The 19,726-nt window shown below is 39.5% G+C and overlaps 1 protein-coding gene across 5 annotated transcripts in view; it reads left to right on the top strand.

Annotated features, from left to right (window-relative positions):
- rspo1 (R-spondin 1) overlaps window positions 1-7,467 on the top strand; it is a 136,040-nt gene extending 128,573 nt beyond the window's left edge. For all 5 annotated transcript variants that reach the window (XM_052036375.1, XM_052036376.1, XM_052036374.1 and 2 more), the window contains one exon: window positions 5,721-7,467. In XM_052036375.1, the coding sequence (XP_051892335.1) occupies window positions 5,721-5,896 (176 nt within the window). In that variant the 3' untranslated portion in view covers window positions 5,897-7,467. The remainder of the gene's footprint in view (window positions 1-5,720) is intronic.
- Window positions 7,468-19,726: the final 12,259 nt, after the last annotated feature.

Here is a 19,726-nt window from a genome sequence, read left to right as displayed (position 1 = left end):
CACCTGCCTATCACTACCTCTTACCTGCATCTACCTATCACCACCTTGTGCCCACCTCGCCCCCCCCCCCTCTTTTGTCCACCTATCACTGCTCTGCTTTTCCCTCCAATATATTGGGCTTCCCCTTTTCCCATCTTCAGTCCTGAAGAAGGGTCCTGACCCGAAATGTTGACCGCCTGCTTTTCTCCACGGATGCTGCCTGGCCTGCTGAGTTCCTCCAGCATCATAGGGCTTTTCATCTTGTGCCTCTGGGTCCCTTTTGTAACTTGGTGACTAGAAACGTAAACAATATTTCAAATTTGTTCTAACCGAAGTTCTATACATGTTTAACAAACCTTTGAAAATTTTTTTTTTAAAAACTGCAGAGGCTGGAAATCTGCCATGAAAACAGAAGATGCTGGAAACACTCAGCAGTGCTTCCAGCATTTCCTGTTTTTACCATGCTGCTGTTTGTGGAAGCAGTGCTGTGTGTAGATTTACTACTGGGTTTCCCAGTGTAGAATAATCCCTCTTAGGCAATCCATCGAGGCCAAGGATAACTTGCTCTCACCAGAAACACTCAGCAGGTAGCATCTGTGGAAAGAGAAACAGTTAATGTTTCAGATCGAAGACCCTTCATCAGAACTGATAAAGAGAGAAAGAAATGACTACATAATTTCACCCTTTAAACAGACATTCCTTTTGTTCCACTCACTGATCTCTCCCACCTACTCTGCTACGAACGTGCTTTCTCCCTTTATCAGTTCTGATGAAGGGTCTTTGACCCAAAATGTTAACTGTTTCTCTCTCCACATCTACTGCCTGATCTGCTGAATATTCTATTCCTAGTGCTGACTTTTGCTTTTCTTTATTACTTTACTAACTTGTGGAACCAAAATTTAGTGATTGATGTATTTGCATTCTGAGATCACTTTATTCTTCTACCCCATCTGGACTTGCACTTCAAAGTACCAATGTACTATCTCAGATTCATTGGTATGAAACTTCAATTGCCTGTCATTTGTCCATTCTGCAAGCTAATTACCACCAGACTTAAGGACAGCTTCTACCCCACTGCGATAAGACTATTGAATGGTTCCCTTATACAATGAGAAGGACTATGACCTCACGATCTACCTTGTTGTGACCTTGCACCTTCTCTGTAACTGTGACACTTTACTCTGTACTGTTATTGTTTTTACCTGTACTACATCAATGCACTCTGGACTAACTCAATGTAACTGCACTGTGTAATGAATTGACCTGTACAATCGGTTTGTAAGTCAAGCTTTTCACTGTACCTCGGTAAAAGTGACAATAATAAACCAATACCAATAATTAATGTATTTCTGTAATTTGTTGGAATCTTCCTCAATTTTGTTTATTATTCACCAACAGCAGCAAACCACCCACCACCACCACCACCCCCCCAAAAACAATTGGCATTATTTACAATTTTGGAAATGTGTTTTCCTATGCTGAATTTAACTTGTTAATGTCGATGGTGAGCAACAATGATCCCAGCAATGAACCTTATGGAACACCTCAACCTACCTTTTCCATTGCAAGTACATACCCCTTACCTCTATTCTGTGCTTTCTGTCATAAAGCAATCCATTCTGTTACTATTCCCATACCTCTGTATTCTCTCATCTTACTTGATAGTCTATTATGGGGTATCTTATTGAAGGCCTTTTGAAAATCTACGCAAATTAAATTTCCATTGCATATTCTCTCTGTTAGCTCTGCAAAAATTCAAGAAGATTAGTCAGGCAAGATTTTTCCTTTTAAAATCCATGCTGACAATTTATTAATAAAAATGTTTGCCACTAAAGTTCTTCTACTCTTTTCTTTAGTAAGCTGACTGGTCTGTTGTTCCATAGAGATGTTCATCTTCCCTGGAGATTTCATCTCCCTTCCTAAATATGGGCATGATATAATTGCTAGCCCTCTGGCACCATACCTTTCCTAGTAAATTATTAAATACATGTATAATCCTTCTTATACTGTATCTCTTGCTCAGATTCTTTTAAAATGCGTGGGTCCAATCCTGATGGACCAGTGGTTTTACACTCTTTGAGTTTGATTAACATTCAATATTTAAATGTATGCTTATGTTTCTTATGGTTCTGTGATGTTGATAACATTCACATGGAAGGGATAATAAGCCGGGTGTCATTTCTGGAAGCTTTTACTCTGGCTGCCAGTAAATACCATGTGTTAGAATGTTTTTCCCAAATAACATTGGTTTTCAATTTAACTTTACGTGCTAGTTGCTCATGTACAGTCTCCTAGTTAAGCCCTTACATCCTGAGATATTCTTGAGAATTTCCTTTTGTACTGCAATAGGTATAAATCCAAGAATAAAAGTTAATCTGAATCAGATCACCCACACTGAGCCAAACCCTTTGTCAGTTAAGATTAATGCAGAAAGTGCTTTGGATATTGTAAACAACTTATTGTTGGTTAGCTCAGAGGAGTCCTGACATTTTGTCAATAATCAATAGTGTGGGTCTAACAGTAATGGAGAGATAGAACAGATTATAATTCTTTAAAGGGACCTCTGCAAACATAGTGGCTCCTGTGTGATCTAATACAAAAGTTTAGATTTCCTCTGCACTTGGCTTTCCCCTCCTGAAGCTCTTATCAAGTGTCAGGAACCATTTCCTTGGATTATTGGTGATGACTTCCGACCATTTGATATCAATGTCCCATTTCTTCCTGTCACCATAAAGATTAATGAAGCCTTTCGGTTACTGTTGCTGGATAGGTGGGTGCTTTTTTTTAGCGTAGGTTATATTTGAGCCCTAGTTACCTGGGGCTAATCCAGACCAGCATATGTTGATTTTGTTTGTAGTGGAGAAGGTTTGGTGGGGAGGAATCACAGTTGTTGCATGGGGTAAAATGTGTTCTAAGTTTTGAATAGCACTCTCATATCGCTGATCAGCCTTCTACAACTAGGGCTCCATTTGTATCTGTCTAAGTTTTTGTTTTGTTACAGTAACATTGCAGATTTTTAGTGCAAAGATTGGTAGTCCAGTACCTGGATTCTCTGTACTGGATTCCTCTACAGATATATAGTGACATTATTCTGCGCTAAAAAACGTATCGGTCTTCTCCCTTTTAGGTTATTACTTCTTGTACGCCAGTGTACAATACAGTGAAAATAGTCTAAACTACATTTGGAAATTAATATAATTTTGAACTTCATAGCAAATGAAGCATTACAACCTTCAAACCCATCAGTTTCTTTTTGTTCCTTTACTGCCCCCTTATGCTTTGAATCAGTATTCTCTTCCGTCACTTTCATCCCTTCTATTCTTCTGCAATGCAACCCTTTTGTTTGTTTTCCTGCCCACTTTTTTCTGCATCTTAGCACTTCCTTGTCACTAAGATTTCCCATTTTTGATGAAAGATCAAAAGCCTGAAACATCAGCCATTTCTCCCTCTCTGCTGCTGCAGAAGGCCCGAATTTTATTTCAGTTTTCCAGCATCCTTGATATTTTGCAATTTTCACCTTAATGCTACTCTTCTACACTTCCATTTCACAGCTGCACTGACTGGGAACCTTTTTCTTCCTCCTGAAACAGAAGGAGACCAGTCCCCATCCTTCACATTCCTCCTCTCACTAACTTATCCTCTTTGACTCCACTCAGTCCCACCATATAAAGAACATCGAACATAGAACAGTACAGCATAGGAACAAGCCCTTCAGCCCACAATGTTGTGCCAAACTAATTAACCTAGTGACAACAAATCTGCACATAGTCCATATCCCTCCATTCCCTGCATATTCATGTGACCATCTAAAAGCCTTTTAAACTCCTCTATCATACCTGCCTTCACCACTACTCCTGGCAGTGCATTCCAGGCACCCACCACTGTGTAAATAACTTGCCCCCCACATCTCCTTTGAACTTTGCCCTCTTATCTTAAATGCATGACCTCTAGTATTAGACATTTTGACCCTGGGAAAAAGTTACAAGCTATCTACTCTATCTATGCCTCTCATAATCATATAAACTTCATATCAGGTCTTCCCTCAGCTTCTGTTGCTCCAGAGAAAACAACCCAAGTTTGTCCATCTTATAGCACATGCCCTCTAATCCAGGCATTACCCTGATAAACCTCTTCTGAACCCCTTCTGTAGCCTCCACATCATTCCTATAATGGGCAACCAGAATTGAATTCAATACTCCAGATGCAGCCTAACCAGAGCTTTGTAAAGCTGCAACGTAAAATGAGTTACTAAGTGAATGTAACTTTACCTGTAGGATGTGCAATGTATACCCCCTTTCAATTCTATTCTGCTCTTCCCCCTTACCTCTTTAGTAATTTGTGCCAACAAATGTTACTGCACACACTCTGAACCTGAAATTGTCATCAAATTTTCTGCTGACTTTTTCCCTTCCTTAATCTTAATATTGTGCATCTCCAACACTTCCGTTCTTTCACTTCCTTGACATCTCCATTTCTAGGCATAAGCTAGTGAGCAAGCTCACTATGAGCCCACTAACTCCTTGGTTACACTTCCTCCAACTCAAAGTGACAGTTGGAATCCCACACCCACAAACTTGGAACAGACCAAATGAAAGTGTGCAGTGTCCGATCACTGCACTTGACTTTGAATGTAATTGAATTTTAAAGTCTCGGTATTAGGGTAGTGTTCCCCCATCCTTATCCTCCTCTCTTCCCTCTATCCAGTGCTCCAAATTCTCCTTACAGAGAAATAGTGATTCACTTGTACTTCTTTCAGTTCAGTATATACTCTCTGTACTGTCTATGATGCAGTGTTTTTTACATTGGGGATTTGGTGCTTGTTTTATGGAAGAACCTCCCTGTCAATCCATAGCTGAAACCCCGAGCTTCCAGTTTACGACCAATTTAATTCTTCATCCATTCCAACTCCTATTCCAATCTCTCTACCTTCAGCCTCCTAGCTGGGACAACGAAGATTAACATTTATTCTTCAGACTAAGTCTATAACAGCCTTTCAAACTCAACACAGAATTTTACAATTCCAGATAGTAGATCTGCTACTTCTACTCCCAAACTCTGGATGCATCTTTTGTTTCTTTGTCTATCCCAGAGCTATCTTCTTTTGCCTTACATCATCACCCCCTTTCAATCAGTCCTGTGTTCCAAGCCACCATTGGCCTTCCTTTCCATTCTTTCATCCCCTCCCTATGTTGGAACCCTTTCTATTTCTGACAAAAGCTTCTCGATTAAAAACATTAACTCTTTCTGTCTGAGACTCTCCACCACCCGCTGAGGTTTCCTAACATTTTTTTTTCAGATTGATAGCACTCCTAGTACTCTGCTTTTGTGGAGAAAAACACTTCCGTAGTAGTTCACCCCCAGTCAATGGCAGCAGATATGCGATGTGGTGGGGCTGTGCTTTCTACTCCATTCAGTTCCATGAAGATTTATTCACTGGGAATGAAGTTTTAGGCTAGAGAGTTTGGTCTAGAAATTGCTACCATTTTTCCGGCAATAAAACTGCATTGTGTGGTCATCTTGATGCTGTTTATAGTAATAGCATAAAGATTTTAAAAATCAGTTATGGGTTTCGCAGAATGCTGTATTATTTCCCTGTGTAATTCTGTGTTAAAGCTGACATTGATCCATCTTCTGAGCTCACTCACCACCCACCTCTGCGGAGGCTGGTGGTTCTTCCTCAATTTGACAATGATCAGGAGGAGCTTTGTTTGCAATACTGACAGTGTGTCTTTCTGAAACAGGACAAGGGAAAGGCAACAGAAGAAAAGACAAACAGAAAGCGGGGAAGAAAGGCAAGGCGCGGAACAAAGAAGGTGGTAACAGGCAAAGCAAGAAGGACAGCAAGCCCGGGAATAAGAAAAAGAAAGGGCAGCAGAGGAAGACACATCCTACAACAACCCCCAGCACCAGTCAATAACAGCCTTACTTCAACGCAGACACTTTAATGCTGATGCATATAAGTCAGCTTTCTGACCCAAAGCACTGCTGCAGAGAGAAATAACTACAAGGCTCTTGCTTCCCTAACCGTTTCAGAAAAGAAGTGACATTTTTATTTTGAGGACTTAAATATTGCAACCCCATTGCACCTGGCTTCAGTGTATATCTGAAAATGGAATGAAATGGGAATTAAATAGTTCAGTGGACGCAATCTTTCAGAGGACTGTGTTAGGAACTTTCGTCGAAACAATGACTGAATATTGTAGAGCAAACCTGCTGCAAAACTAATGGAAACAATTGTTCTGGGGAGGGTTGAAATGACTTTGACATAATGGCTTCTGGAAATGTGCAAAGATTTCTGCACCAATTTTGGGCAGTTGGTCACTGCGTTGAATGAAAGATGTAAACCTAATTTCCTGACAGAATGTTAGAACGATGCATCATTAAACTGCTTTAAAATATATTTCAAATTAAAATAAGGCAATAAAACATATAACAATTTGAAAATGATTAATTATCTTAATAGTTACTTTAAAGTGGTTCCTGTTTAATGCTTAGCCTCCATTTTGTGATTTGATCTTCCTATCTTCATTTGAGATTCCCTCCAGCAGTAATTTGCATGGTCTGGCACCTGATATAAAGCTATCAATACACGAGCAACTGACCCAGAACTCTATGCTGAAACAAATGTTAAACTGACTGTTGATTATTTCAATGTTCCCCTGAAGGCCACCCATCCACTAGTCTCAATAAACCTCTAAGACAAAATTAAAGAGACCAGAATTAGAGGAATGAAAACACCTTAGAGTGTTGTAGGGCTGGAGGAAGCACAGTGATGGAGAACAATTTGGTCAGTGAAAGATTTCATCACAAAGAAAACTTTAAAATCAATGCATTGCTTAACTTGGAGGAGATACAAGTCAACAAACGTAGGGGTAATGATTACATAAGGCTTGGTATGGGATGGGATAAACCAGCTCTGTGGCACAGCTAGTAGAGCTATTACTTCCCAGCATCAGAGACCTGAGTTCAATCCCTGACCTCAGCTCCTATTTGTGTCGAGTTTGCACATTCTCTCTATGACCGTATGAATTTCCGCTGGATGCTCGGTTTCCTCGAAGTTGTACAGTTTTGTAGGTTAATTGGCCAGTGTCAATTGTTCCTAGTAGATGAATGGTAAAATCTGGGGGTAGTTTGATGAATATGAGGGGAGAATAAAAAATGGGATCTGTGCAGTATTAGTGGAAGTGGGTGGTTGATGGTCAGTGCAGACTTAGTGGACTGCAGAGCCTTTTCCACACTGTGTAACTATGACAAACAGTTTCAGAGGATCTCATATTTATGAACAGCAAAAAATAGAAGACTGGAGAAGTGAACATTGGAATATTTGTGTCTAGAGTTACCAAATAGATGGAAAAAAGATTGAGCATCAGATGAGCTGAGGGAACATTCAGAATCAGGCAAAGCTATGGAGAAAAAAGATATCAGTTTTCATGATGGCGCAGTTAATTGATCTAAAGCTGATTTGGGGGCCAAATATGCCATGGATTTTATTTAGTTCAACCTTGGGGAAAATTGGAGTTTGCAATGTTGATTGAAGGTAGCACCTTTGTCATCCTTATAATGGAGAAAACTTCTGTTCATCTGGTATTAAATATCTAATGATCCAGACATAGTAGAGTGGTCAAGATGTAGTCAAGAGTTGAATGTCATCAGGAGGCTTGTGGAAAATGATGATGCATATTCAGATGATGTTCCTAAGAAGCAGAATGTAGATGAGAAATAGGAGCAGCCAAGAATATAATCTGGGCGATCCGAGCAGGAAAGATCACACTGCAATTGATTGACTGGCTACAAATGGATAGGTAATAGTGGCACCAAACAGATGTCTCACCCAACTGAAAATAGGAGTCTTACATTCAGCAAGCAAATTGTGATGGTCTCAATTCTACCCATGCTCGGTTGATTTCAGGATACTTTTAGAATTCACAGTTCCCCTCAGACAGTCTGCTTATGTATTTAAATGAATATCCATTATTAGTGCAATTTTCTTCAAAGATATATTATTCATGTTGAGATTGCTGTAGAAACCTGGTCCTTTGCTTCCAAAGCACTAAAGCTACCTATATATGGCACCTATGAACTAGAGCCATTGTTCCCAGTATTGACTCATTTTATTTCCTCTTCTTTTTGAATTACAGTGCTATAAAATGTGGTTAACTTTTGTATTTTGAAGATTTTTTGAAGGACTAAGCAGCAATTGAGACTAGTAATGAAGTATTTGAAGGCATTTAGAATATGTTGCTCAGATTCCCAGAGGTTACACTAGCCATCACTCATTTCTTGACTAGTTCTGCATCACCAACTTCAGTAAAGTTTGTCAGATTATCTTTGCCTGCAAGAGTCAAGATAAACTGATTTGTTTCTACCACAATCAATTTTTGATAATCAGCAATTTTTGTGACATATTGGTCCCAGGTAAGCACCTTTTGTCTCACAGAAAATGCAATTAACTTGTTGCAACAAACACTCTGCTGGAAGAACTCAGTGGGTCAAGCAGCATCTGAGGAAAGAAAGGAATTGTCAACATTTTGGGTCAAAACACTGTAACAGAATCATTAAGTCCTTCCGCAGGTTTTCGACCCAAAATGTTGACCGTTCCTTTCCTCCCACGGATGCCTCTCGACCCGCTGAGTTCCTCCAGCAGATTGTTTGTTGATTCAGATTCCAGCATCTGCAGTCTCTTGTGTCTCTGTAATTGACATGTTCTTTTGCAAAATACCATAAAATGCCTTGCAACAACTTGGAATTTGACAACTAATTTGTTATTGAGATCAAATGACATTTGTTCACAATAACATTGTGCAAATCTTAGTCAAAAATCTGGAACTAATATAATGGATTACCATGACCACAAAAGGTTTTAGTTTGTTCTAATAAATGGTCTATGGCATTTGCTTTGGAGTATTCATGGATATAAGTTGCTTTTTAATGTACACGATAACAAGCCAAAAAGTCCAGTGCTTAAAGATAATTGTGTCGTGACAGTTGATGGAATAAAATTGATCAGAAAATGCTGATGTATTCATTCAACAATGACTAATGTCATTGAAAACATGAAGTAAGGTTTATGGGCATGAATTGTATGTCAATTTATGGAGATGCCTTTTCATGGTTAATCAATCAGGACATTCATTATAAGTGTGGCCATTTGAGAAGAGTGGTTAGCATTGATTGGTAACGTCTATCTCCAGGAATGTATGTATTTAAAACTAATATGCATGACAATTAAATCAATGACAGAGAGTGGGAATCTGAGCAGAGCTTCCTATAATATAATCTAGGAATACTGAAAGTGAATGCATAAGTGAAAATTGTAAAGGAACAGCACTAAAGAGGAAATCTTAAGTATTTACTGCAAAATAGTTGGGTGAAAGGGCATAAAATCAATAAACCGATTGAAAGGGTGCATGATTAAAATAAATATTTTGCTCTAGTTTAAACAGATTCAGGAGCTTTAATAATTATGTGTACTTAATTAATCTAACAGATATGACTAAAAACATTTCACCACATTTCTTGTGAAGGGATTCAAAGATCATTGTGGGGAAAGGTTGTTCGGAAAATTGTTTTAATAGATAAAATTTAGTTTTGTTGTGACGATGTCTTGGTTTGTTGGGGTAAAACTATATTGTTGACAGGAAAGAAAATTAATTGTGATTCATTATATCAAGATGTGGAAAATAAATTTACAAGGTAATAACACGCAAATGCACTTAGCATTTGTCTGCTGTTGTTGCTGAATGTAGTTTCAAGGCAATGGTATTTTTCAAGCATTGAAAAATAAGTTGCATTTGTATTCTGCTTTAACATCACACTGTATCTCAAAACCATAGTGATACGTAGAATTAAAGATTTTTTCACATCAAGCCACAAAAAAAGGTGTCAGGAAGCATGACCAAAAGCATGGCTGGAGAAATAGGATTTAAGAAGCTTTTAAAATGGTAGAGAGGCAGACAAGTTAAGGAAAGTATAGGGTTAATGCTTTGCACAATGCATGGTCACTAATGATTATTTGAAATTGGGGACTTACAAAGGAGTAGAATTAGAGGAGACTAGAGACAACAATTGCGAGTAGAAATGGAAGTGGTTGCAGAGCAAAACATGAATGAGAACAGAAGAACAGTAGAATTAACAGCAGGAACAACCCATCCAACCCTTCAAATCAGTGTGACCATTCAGCAAGTTCATGGCTAATCCTGTGCCTGACTTACTTTCCATTATTTTCCTGATCCTCTTGGTAAATAAATATCTATTGATGCCGGCTTTGAATATAATCATTGACTGAACATTACCGGCCATCTGAGACAGAGAATTCCAACGGCTTTTAATGTTTTGCATAAAGAGCTTTCTCTTCCTCCTCTCCATCCAATTCCCCCTATTTCTGGTCTCTCCATTGTGATAAAATAGCCTCTTGGCAACTATTCTGTTAGATGAGAGCAGAACTCTTTAAAAAATGGTAAAATTGAGATCTTGTTGGACTGGTAGAGGACAAGGGTTTCCTCAGCAACCACAGAGATGGAATTATACAATCATTAACTCATACAGCAAGGGATAAAGCCCTTCAGCTCAGCAAGTAACCATCGACATTTACACTTAACCCACACTAATCTCATTTTATTCTTCCCATATTCCCACCAACTCTCCTTACATTCAACCCTCACCTTCACACTAGACAATTTTACAGTGACCAATTAACCTACCAATCCGAAAGTCTTTGGGAAGAAACTGGAGCTCTTAGAGGAAACCCATGTGGTTACAGCAAGAATGTTTAGACTCCACAGAGACACCACAAGAGATCAGGATCAAACCAGGGTCGCTGGAGCTCTGAAACAGTAGCCCTTCCAGCAGTGTTCTGTTCTGCTACTCTACGCAGAAGAAGACTTGGAATTTGTTAATATATCAAATATAAAATATTAAATGAGCTCATCTATATAGGGTGGAAGATGGAATGCAGCAAGGCAACATGCCAAGTCTAGAGGTAATTAAGTAATGGTTAAGCATTTCATTGCAGAAGAGATAACACAGATGGGAATCAGGAGGAGCTAATCTGAGTAATGGAACAGATATGTGTCAGAGGCATATTCCAGAGCCAAAAGCAACAAGCCATTGTGATCCCTACTCTAAATCTACTCCCTTGTATACACCCAATTTCAATGACCCTATCACCGATGATTGTATGTTCAGCAAGGTGTTGACCATGAATTTTCATTAACTTATCTACCTCTCTCCTCCTTCAAGAAGCTTCTTAAATCCTATTTCTCCAACCATGTTTTTGGTCATCCTTCCTGATATCTGTAAAGTTGCTAATGGTTTCGGTCTAATAGTTACCAGGGATGGAAATGGTAATCAAAAAAAGGAATTTGTGGTGTATCCCTTCTTCAATCTTCCCAACGTTTGGTTGGAGAAGTTTTTGCTCTTGGTTTATTAGATGTTGGTAAAGTACCATAGCAAATCAGTGATAGTAGAAGGGTCAGGGTATGATAGAGTTGATTGTCATCAGTGTCACTGAGGTCTTTTCCCTTGATATTGGCAAGGGGTAGCATTGGTTTAGAACTAGAAGGCCAAATAGAAGGATTCATGGGGGACTTCGGGTGATGGTGCAGGAGTAGGAGCAGGAGAAGGAAGGATACTACTGCAGGTGATTCCTAGGCTAATTCAACAGATAAGAATGGCAACAAGGAAGGGTGATTCCACCCAGGTGAAGGAGAAGCATTGAAGGGGGAGGAGGGAGTGTGAAATCTTGTTGAAAACTGTAAATAGGCCTGAAATAATCATGACGGCTAGTTATCAAAGGTATCATTGCAGAAGTTTTAATTTGTAACTTTGATGAGTGGTATTTCAATTCCATGATGGGGCCAGGAACTTCATTGGAAGGAATCGGATACGGAATAGCGGGAAGGATAGGCATGGCTTTGGGAAGCAACAGCTTATTCAAAAACTAAGGAAGATTAGAAATAGGATGAGAATTTGCAATTGCATGGAGACTGCATTTCTTTTTATGAAAAGAGAGGTTATGACAGCAGATTTGAAGGGGTGCAGTGGGGCAGTACTGGAAGGAAGGTGAGTGTTAATGATGTAGCTAATATGGGGGCCAGGAAGAGAACTCGATTGGTTTCAGCACATAGGTGGGTTTCATCTACAAGGTGAGCTCAGAGATATAAAGAAAACTGATGGGATAGAATCTAAAGAAAAACACATATTAGGAGTGAGACTGCAGGGAACATTAAAGCAAATCTGGCTTGTAGAGATATGAGAAAAGAGTCATAGAGGCAGCTGAGCAGATCGTCTCAAATCTGTAGCAGAAAAGAATTCCATGAGCCTTTGCACTTGTCCTTGAAGATGAGGGTCTAGGAAGCGTGGGAGGGTAGTTTAAGAAAATGTATTGGGTGAGGAGAAGGTGGGGATCTCAGTATCCCTGCATCGACTTTAGACAACTTTGGTGGTAGAGAACGGTTTCCTTTAAAGCGTAACATGGCCCAGGAAAATTTGTCAATAGATGGTTAACATTTTGTTGAGCAAAGATATTGGAAACTTGGACACAAAGGAACAGAGAAGAAAAATTAAAGGGGGACTGACTAGGGAGTGAGGAAGAAATGGTCTTAGTGGATCAAGGACATCATAAGATGAGAGAATATATAATTTTGCAGATTAATAGATGTAGAAATGTTATGTTGAATTGTTGGTCAACAGCCAACAACTGCTGGGAATTTGAAAGTGCAGTGGCAAGTGACTTGAGCAAGTGTTTATTCCAGGGTTAAACACAGAAAATAGGGTTGGGAGGTGGAAGGGAAATATGGGTGGAGGAACAGTGGTTGCCTAACAGTGAAACCCATGAGAGAAGCAACAGGATCATGTGGGATGGCAAATGTGAAAAGGGTAGGAGAATTTACACATAGTGAGAGATCCAGGGATGAAAAGAGGGCAGGGGACTCAAAGAAGAGAGAACAAGAAGACTTACGTTAAGGAGAAGTGATCTGAGGAGAGGTTGAGAGAAAAACAAACAGGACAGGTATCTTCTTGAGAAACTAAGTGTGATATTTGGGTAAGGAGTGGTAAGAAAGTGAAAGAATTAATTTTGAAATAACTCAATGGAATCAATATTGGGCAGCATCTGTAACAGGAAGGTGAAAGGTTCCCTTTCTGAAGCAGAAGATTTGATTGGCTGTAACTATTTCTCATTTCACATTTTCTCATGTAGATCTGTTTATTGGTGTCCTGTATGAATGCTCTCCATTATCACAGGCTTATTTTTATCTCTTGGTTGAATGAAAACTAAACTCTTATACCCATGTCAGGACAGCATTAATTAAACTCTCATTTTCTGGTTCACCTCAGTTCATAATTATCTGCAAATCAAATGCAAATTTGGACAGATGAAGAGAGTGGACGGTCACCTTCTTCTACCTTTGTAATATCATCCATTTTTTTTCTGATTCAGGTTATGTACTATTGAAATACTCATTAAAACCTTTATTATTGTGAGACGTGTCTGGTACAATCTCATGCTTCTCATCTCCTATGTACTTGAATCCATCTGTATTCAAATCCAGCTCATCCTTTTCATCTTTGTACCCAATGACCAACTGTGCTCCCAGACTATCAGAGACTTGGCATTAAAATCCTCATCCTTGTCTTGAAATTCTGTCACCTTGATCCTTCCTACTTCTGTAGCCTCCACTTAAGTTGACAACCTTCAAGAGCTTTAGTTTACCAACATAGCTGCCCTAATTCCTTCACCCAGTATTGGTGACACTTTTCAGCCATTTAAGTCCTAATCTCTGGAAATCCTTCCCAAATCCTGTCCGCCTCTTCTCCTTTAAAACATTCCTTAAAATTGACTTTTGGCCACACATTCTAGTATCATCTTCTTTGGTTCATTATTAACAGTTGTCTGATTATCTCCTTTGGAAGTCTTTAAGGCATTTTACTCCAGTGGAGGTACAATGGTAATATAGTTGTATTGATAAATGAAACTAAAGAGAAATAGGAATTAAAGTGAAGTGCTACAATGAGAAAGTAAAATTCTACAAGCCTTTGCAAAGACCCAGAATGGCCTCTCAACCCATTGGCAGCATTTGTGAGGGATGATGCAACAGGAGGTTGAGAACTAATAGAGAACAGTGAGGATAAGGGAACCCAATGCTTCAGTTTGAGGGCATTACTGTCCAGGTTAGAGATAGTTTGTGTTCATTTGCTGATAGCTGTTAGCTGTCGGTATCTTTACAGTGCAGACAAGTTGACTCTCTGCTAATGCAAAATCTGTGAATGAGGTGCAGCATTTACCTGAATACAATAGTGGGCTGCTTGTTCACTGTAACCAATCTGGCTCCGCCGGGTGAGAATTATTTTCGCATTCTTTCTTTCACATGGTGCTAGATATTGCCTGGCGTGACTAGGAGTGCTTCTGAAAAACCTTTGAACAATATGGTCAGTGAAACCTTTACACATGGCTCAGTGTCCTCTGCTGCAATATACCTTGATCACTGGAGATTTCCCTTCCAAAAGGAGAGGTGTGCATCTTTGCAGATGTGGGTCTGTGGGTGGCAGTGAAATAGCACAGAGCAGATCACCTATCGGTGGCGTCCACTTACTACTAAGCCCCTCATCTAGAGACATTCTTGTGGGCAATTGATAAATAACATTGTGGGAAATGGATAATTCAAAGCAAGCACTCCTGAGAAAAAAAATGCCTTGATAAATAACTAATATTGAATGGAAATAGCTTTAAAATGAATTTGTTTGACTTATCTTGGCCCTTGTGAAATCAAACCTACAGGTGCTCTACAGCACTTATCAGTACTGGACATCTATTTGCACTGTTTTGGTCCCCCCTCACATAAAAAAGGATATAGTCACACTAGAGGCAGTCCAAAGGAGATTTACCAGACTGATTCTGGTAAGTTGGATCTGAACAAGTAGGATCTGAATTCTCTGGAGTTTATAAGAATAAGAAATGACCTCATTGAGACATACAAGATCCTGAGGCAGCACCATAGGGTAGATTTTGAGATGTTTTCACTTGTGGGAGAATCTTGAATGAGGGGACATTGTTATGAGAAAAGGGGCCGGTTATCGAAAACTGAGGTGTGTAGAAATTTCTTTATATATAGGGTCGTGAATCTCTGTAATTCTCCATCCCAAAAAAGTTGTGGTGTCTAGTTCATTAGAAGTATTTAAAGTGGAGATACATGAAAAAAATGAGGAATTGATAGCTATGGAGAACTGGCACAGAAAAGGAGTTGAGGTCAACGTAGAGTCCAGCCATGAACATTCAAATGATGGGGTGGGCTTGAGGACCCAAGTGGCCTACTCCAGTTCTTGTATTCTTGTAAGTTTGTGAGAGACATGGGTGGCATCATAACCACGGTGCTGTTTGATAATCATGTCTCTGCATGCTTCAGTAGAAGCTTCCTTGGCCCCAGCTTCTTATGATGTGCCCAACTTGTGCAAGGGGCACAGAGATCCAGTAAAATAAGTCTCCACCCCATTCTCCACCCACTAATGTCTCATGACCTGATTTATATCCTGTATTACAGACAGGAGAAATTATCTCCGTGTGTTTTCACACTGTCAAAGCTGTCATGATATTTTAAATATTTAACTTTTTCAATGGAGGATTTCACGAGGCAAAAGTCTTGCACAGAACTTACTTCTGCCAGTTCTTTCTGCCATTCTGTCAGATCTGTATGGTGATTGGGTCCTCACGTCACATTATGTTCATCTGTCAAAATATTACTGACAAGTGACAGCTTTGTCTTCCCTCAAACACATTTTTAAATGTTTTGCCTGCAGCAGGTTTACAATGCAAAATCCTGTCTGTTCCAGTAAACATGGGTGAGCTCCCAGGAGACTTTACAGAACAATCTGGTTCTTTTACTGGGTTCCCAAATTTATTCTGCTCATAATGTTTGCCCAAATGTTAATGATATTTCTTTAATATTAAATATTTTTCATTCAAAAGGCACAGTATCATGAAAGACCTGGTGATGATGTTCTTTCTGCTATTCATGAAGATTCTGGTACTGTGCAACACACACAAAAATATCCATAAATCATAACATTTGTGCATAATTTGTCATAACACTAATTGGCTGGTTAATCATCTATAGAATCACATAGTCTCAACTACAGTTCAACAAAAATATCTGCTCTTACGTAATGTTATCAAGAGATAAATTATAGTCATAGTAATGAAAGGACATCCAAACAACTAATGTTTATGATATAATTTTATAAGAAAAGACATAATAAACAGCTCAAGGTTACTGCAAAATGACTCACAAATATGAGATATCACTTCGTTAAGTGCTCAGGGTTCCATTAGCAAATACTTCCATATATTTTGCAGCAACGGGACTAGAAAGTGAGGCTCATCTGACTCTGCAAATTCTTGAGCAGAGCCCTTTATCATGTAATGATTTGCTCTCTGCCCTGATGTTCTCTCCACTGCACTCTCATTCTACATAATTCTCTTTTCTCTCTTCCTTGGCTTGCCTCAGAAAATCTCCAACTGTGTTATGCTGAGCATTGATACACAGCTGCACATCTGTTTATACCCATACCTCCACTCTGCCTTCTCTAATTCCTCCTCTTAAACTGAGCTCTGGCCACAAGACAGGTTGATATTGAGCGATGGTCCAGAAGAATTAACATAGAACATCAAAGAGTACAACACTGAAACAGGCCCTTCAGCCCACAATGTCTGTGCTGACTATATTCCTCCATTCCCTGCCTGTTCATGTGCCTGTCTAAATACCCCTTAACTGCTACTACCGTATCTGCTTCCACCACCACCCCTGGAAGTGTGTTCTAGGCACCTCCCACTCTCTGTGTAAAAAACTTGCCTCGCACATCTCCTTTAAACTTCCCCTCTCTCACCTTAAACCTATGTCCGCTATTATTTGACATTTCCATCCTGGGAAAAAGACTGACCACCTACCTTCTGTATGCCTCTGATAATTTTATAGACTTTGCTCAGCCTCCAATGCTCCAGAGGAAACACTCCAAGTTTGATTATCTTTGTTGTTTTTATATTTCAACAGTAAAGGCTCTAACTGCCCTCAGAATTCTGTCTGTAATGAATGCTGTTCACTAACCTGTTTCATGTTACATAAATTGGTCTGCTGATTTCTAGCTTGAATTTTGGTTCAATAGACTGTATATACTCAATCTGTTTTCTGAAGATGAGATGACATGTTGGCATTTATGCTCCAGGAAGCTCGAGTTCAGATGTTTTGCTTGCTACCTTGGTTTCACTAGCTTTGCTGAGCTATTGGCTGGCTAATGATGCAATCTGGCTCAGAGGGAAGGTAAAGTCCTTGTATCACATTCATCATCAGTGCTGAACTTAAGTAGTGTAGTAGGGAGACATTGATTAGCACCTGGACAACCACATAGGGATGGCTGGAACTAGTTCAGACTGACCCCAACCACAAGTTGTTGGTTCCAGTGACTGATAGTAATCCCATGCTTGGATACAGCATAACAACCATCCGATAACCTCCGTGAAGGGCAGCTGACCATTGTACAGGAAAAAGCGGAAATGCATCCAGTCCAAAAGTTGTGCTGGGTGTTGAAGCTTGAAGTTGTAAATCAATTAATTGCTCTATGTATTCACTGCACATGTGTGGTAGAGCTAAGGGGGAGAAATAGGTATGAAATGGTATAAACCACTAGAAACTTTGGATCGGGGAGCATTCATTCCAGAACAAGTGACTCCCTGTTGACATCAGCTTGTAATAAAAGAACTCTGTTCTGAAGATAAACCCCGAACTCTGTGCAAATTTTTCCATCTACTGTAGCCTCCTTGGGTACAAGCTTAGAACTAAAGCAGACACAGCTTAAGGAAACTTCCAGATCAAGTACCATTCAGCAGGTGAATGATCAGAAGAACTGAGAGACAAAGGTCGACCCATCAACATTGTCACATTTATCATTGCACTATTCCAAGCACTCACTCAACACCCCCAGTGTATTTCTTTTAAAATATACTCAGCCCCTAGCTGCCCCCACATTGATGATGAAACTTATAACTGAAACCCTTGGTAAAAGTGGTCACACAAAATATTATTATTCACAATTTGTTGGGTAACACTTGTGCACAAATTACAACAAAAGGGCTATCTGACTGATGGATCCACCAATGGGCAGAAAAATTGTTCAACAAGAAGAGCTGCTGCCTCACACCTCCAAAGTCCCAGGTTCGATCCCGACCTCTGGTGCTTTCTGTGTAAAGTTTGCATGTTTTCCCTGTGATTGCATGGGTTTCCCCTGATACTCTGGTTTCCTTGCACATCTCAAAGATATGCTGGTTGATTTGCATCTGTAAATTACCCATCGTGTAGGTGGAGGGTAGGAAAATCATGGTAGAGTTGATGGACATGTGACGAGAACAGGTTACCTGGATGTAAATGGAGGAATGGGATTTATGGGATTGCTCTGAGATCCAGCATAGACTCGACATGGGCTGAATGGCCCCCAAAGTCATAAATAATTTCAAGAATTTTTCTCATAAATTCCATTTGAATATATAAGGCTTGTAGGCAGATAAGGGCTTCACTCAATCTAGTTCCTTGAACGAATTAAAATTAAAGTTTCTTTCATTCTATATTTAAATGTCTGCAATTCTTAAATACAATTTTTAATCAAGATCAGGAACTTCCTTGAAATTGATCCTCTCCATTTCAGTGGAGAGATGGCAGGAATAAGAAAGATTCACAGCAATTCAGAATAATTAATTGTTTACTGTCTGAAATATTTTGAGACATAACACCATGCAGTTCATTAAATGGTGTTCCTTTGTCCCTGTAACAATGTACACATTTTGTACCAGTAGGAATATAAGACAGGTTGTGTCTATTTTGCAAAGGATCTGATTTTTGTAGAAAATAAATCACCATTTCAAAGCAATGGCTTTTCAGTCATATAACTGAAAATGGTTTAATTCCCTCTGTGTGTGCAGGAATAAATGGCAGGGAAGGGGTTGGTAACAAGTCATGTCAGAAAGGAAATGCTTCCAAACCACACAGCGATCTTACCACTTCCCCTTAGAACTGCTCATGCAGAGAAATACCACTATTCACCCAAGTGCGAACACTTCATTTGACACCACCGCCCTTATGTCAAGATGTCGTGGCTGAAATCTCAAAGGAAAGGCGAGGGTTATTTGCTGCATGCCCCTCTCACAAGGCATATCATAGGGATCAGAAATTTCCACCCAGATTGCAAACCTAGTATCATGGACCTCAGTGAGACATCATAGCCCCTAATCTACATGCAGGGGTGCTGCAACTTTTCCCTTACAGTTGATCAGCACTGTATCGTCAGTAGTGACTTGCTGAAGTGAATGTGAAATGGGTGGCAATTGGCTTCACTTTAACTACTTAACTGGTACTTGGAATCAAGAAATGAAATTAAAATGCCAGACACATTTTATAGGGCATGTAGAGTTCTTTTCAGTCACATTCAAAGGCAGCAGCTGCAGCTGAGGTTGTTTCTCCAGTGCTCTTTGCACCCTGGTGCAGAGAGAATTGCAGAGTTTTCACCTCTATATTGAATGAATAGATTGCAAAGGATATCACAGATAACCTATACTTGGCAGAATTCCACATTCTGATAAGATATTTCTGGGAACATTGAATTCAGTCTCCTCCCCGTGTTACTGCTAAAGACCAGAAACTACATGTCAAAATTCACTCGTAAGAGATTAGTTCTGCAAAACGCATGATTCTCAGTTTGACACAACTAT

The sequence above is a fragment of the Pristis pectinata genome, chromosome 22 (genome assembly GCF_009764475.1).
Source record: "Pristis pectinata isolate sPriPec2 chromosome 22, sPriPec2.1.pri, whole genome shotgun sequence".
NCBI classification, from domain to species: domain Eukaryota; kingdom Metazoa; phylum Chordata; class Chondrichthyes; order Rhinopristiformes; family Pristidae; genus Pristis; species Pristis pectinata.
The sequence above is the reverse complement of the archived record's forward strand: the minus strand, read 5'-3'. Positions and strand labels throughout refer to the sequence as shown.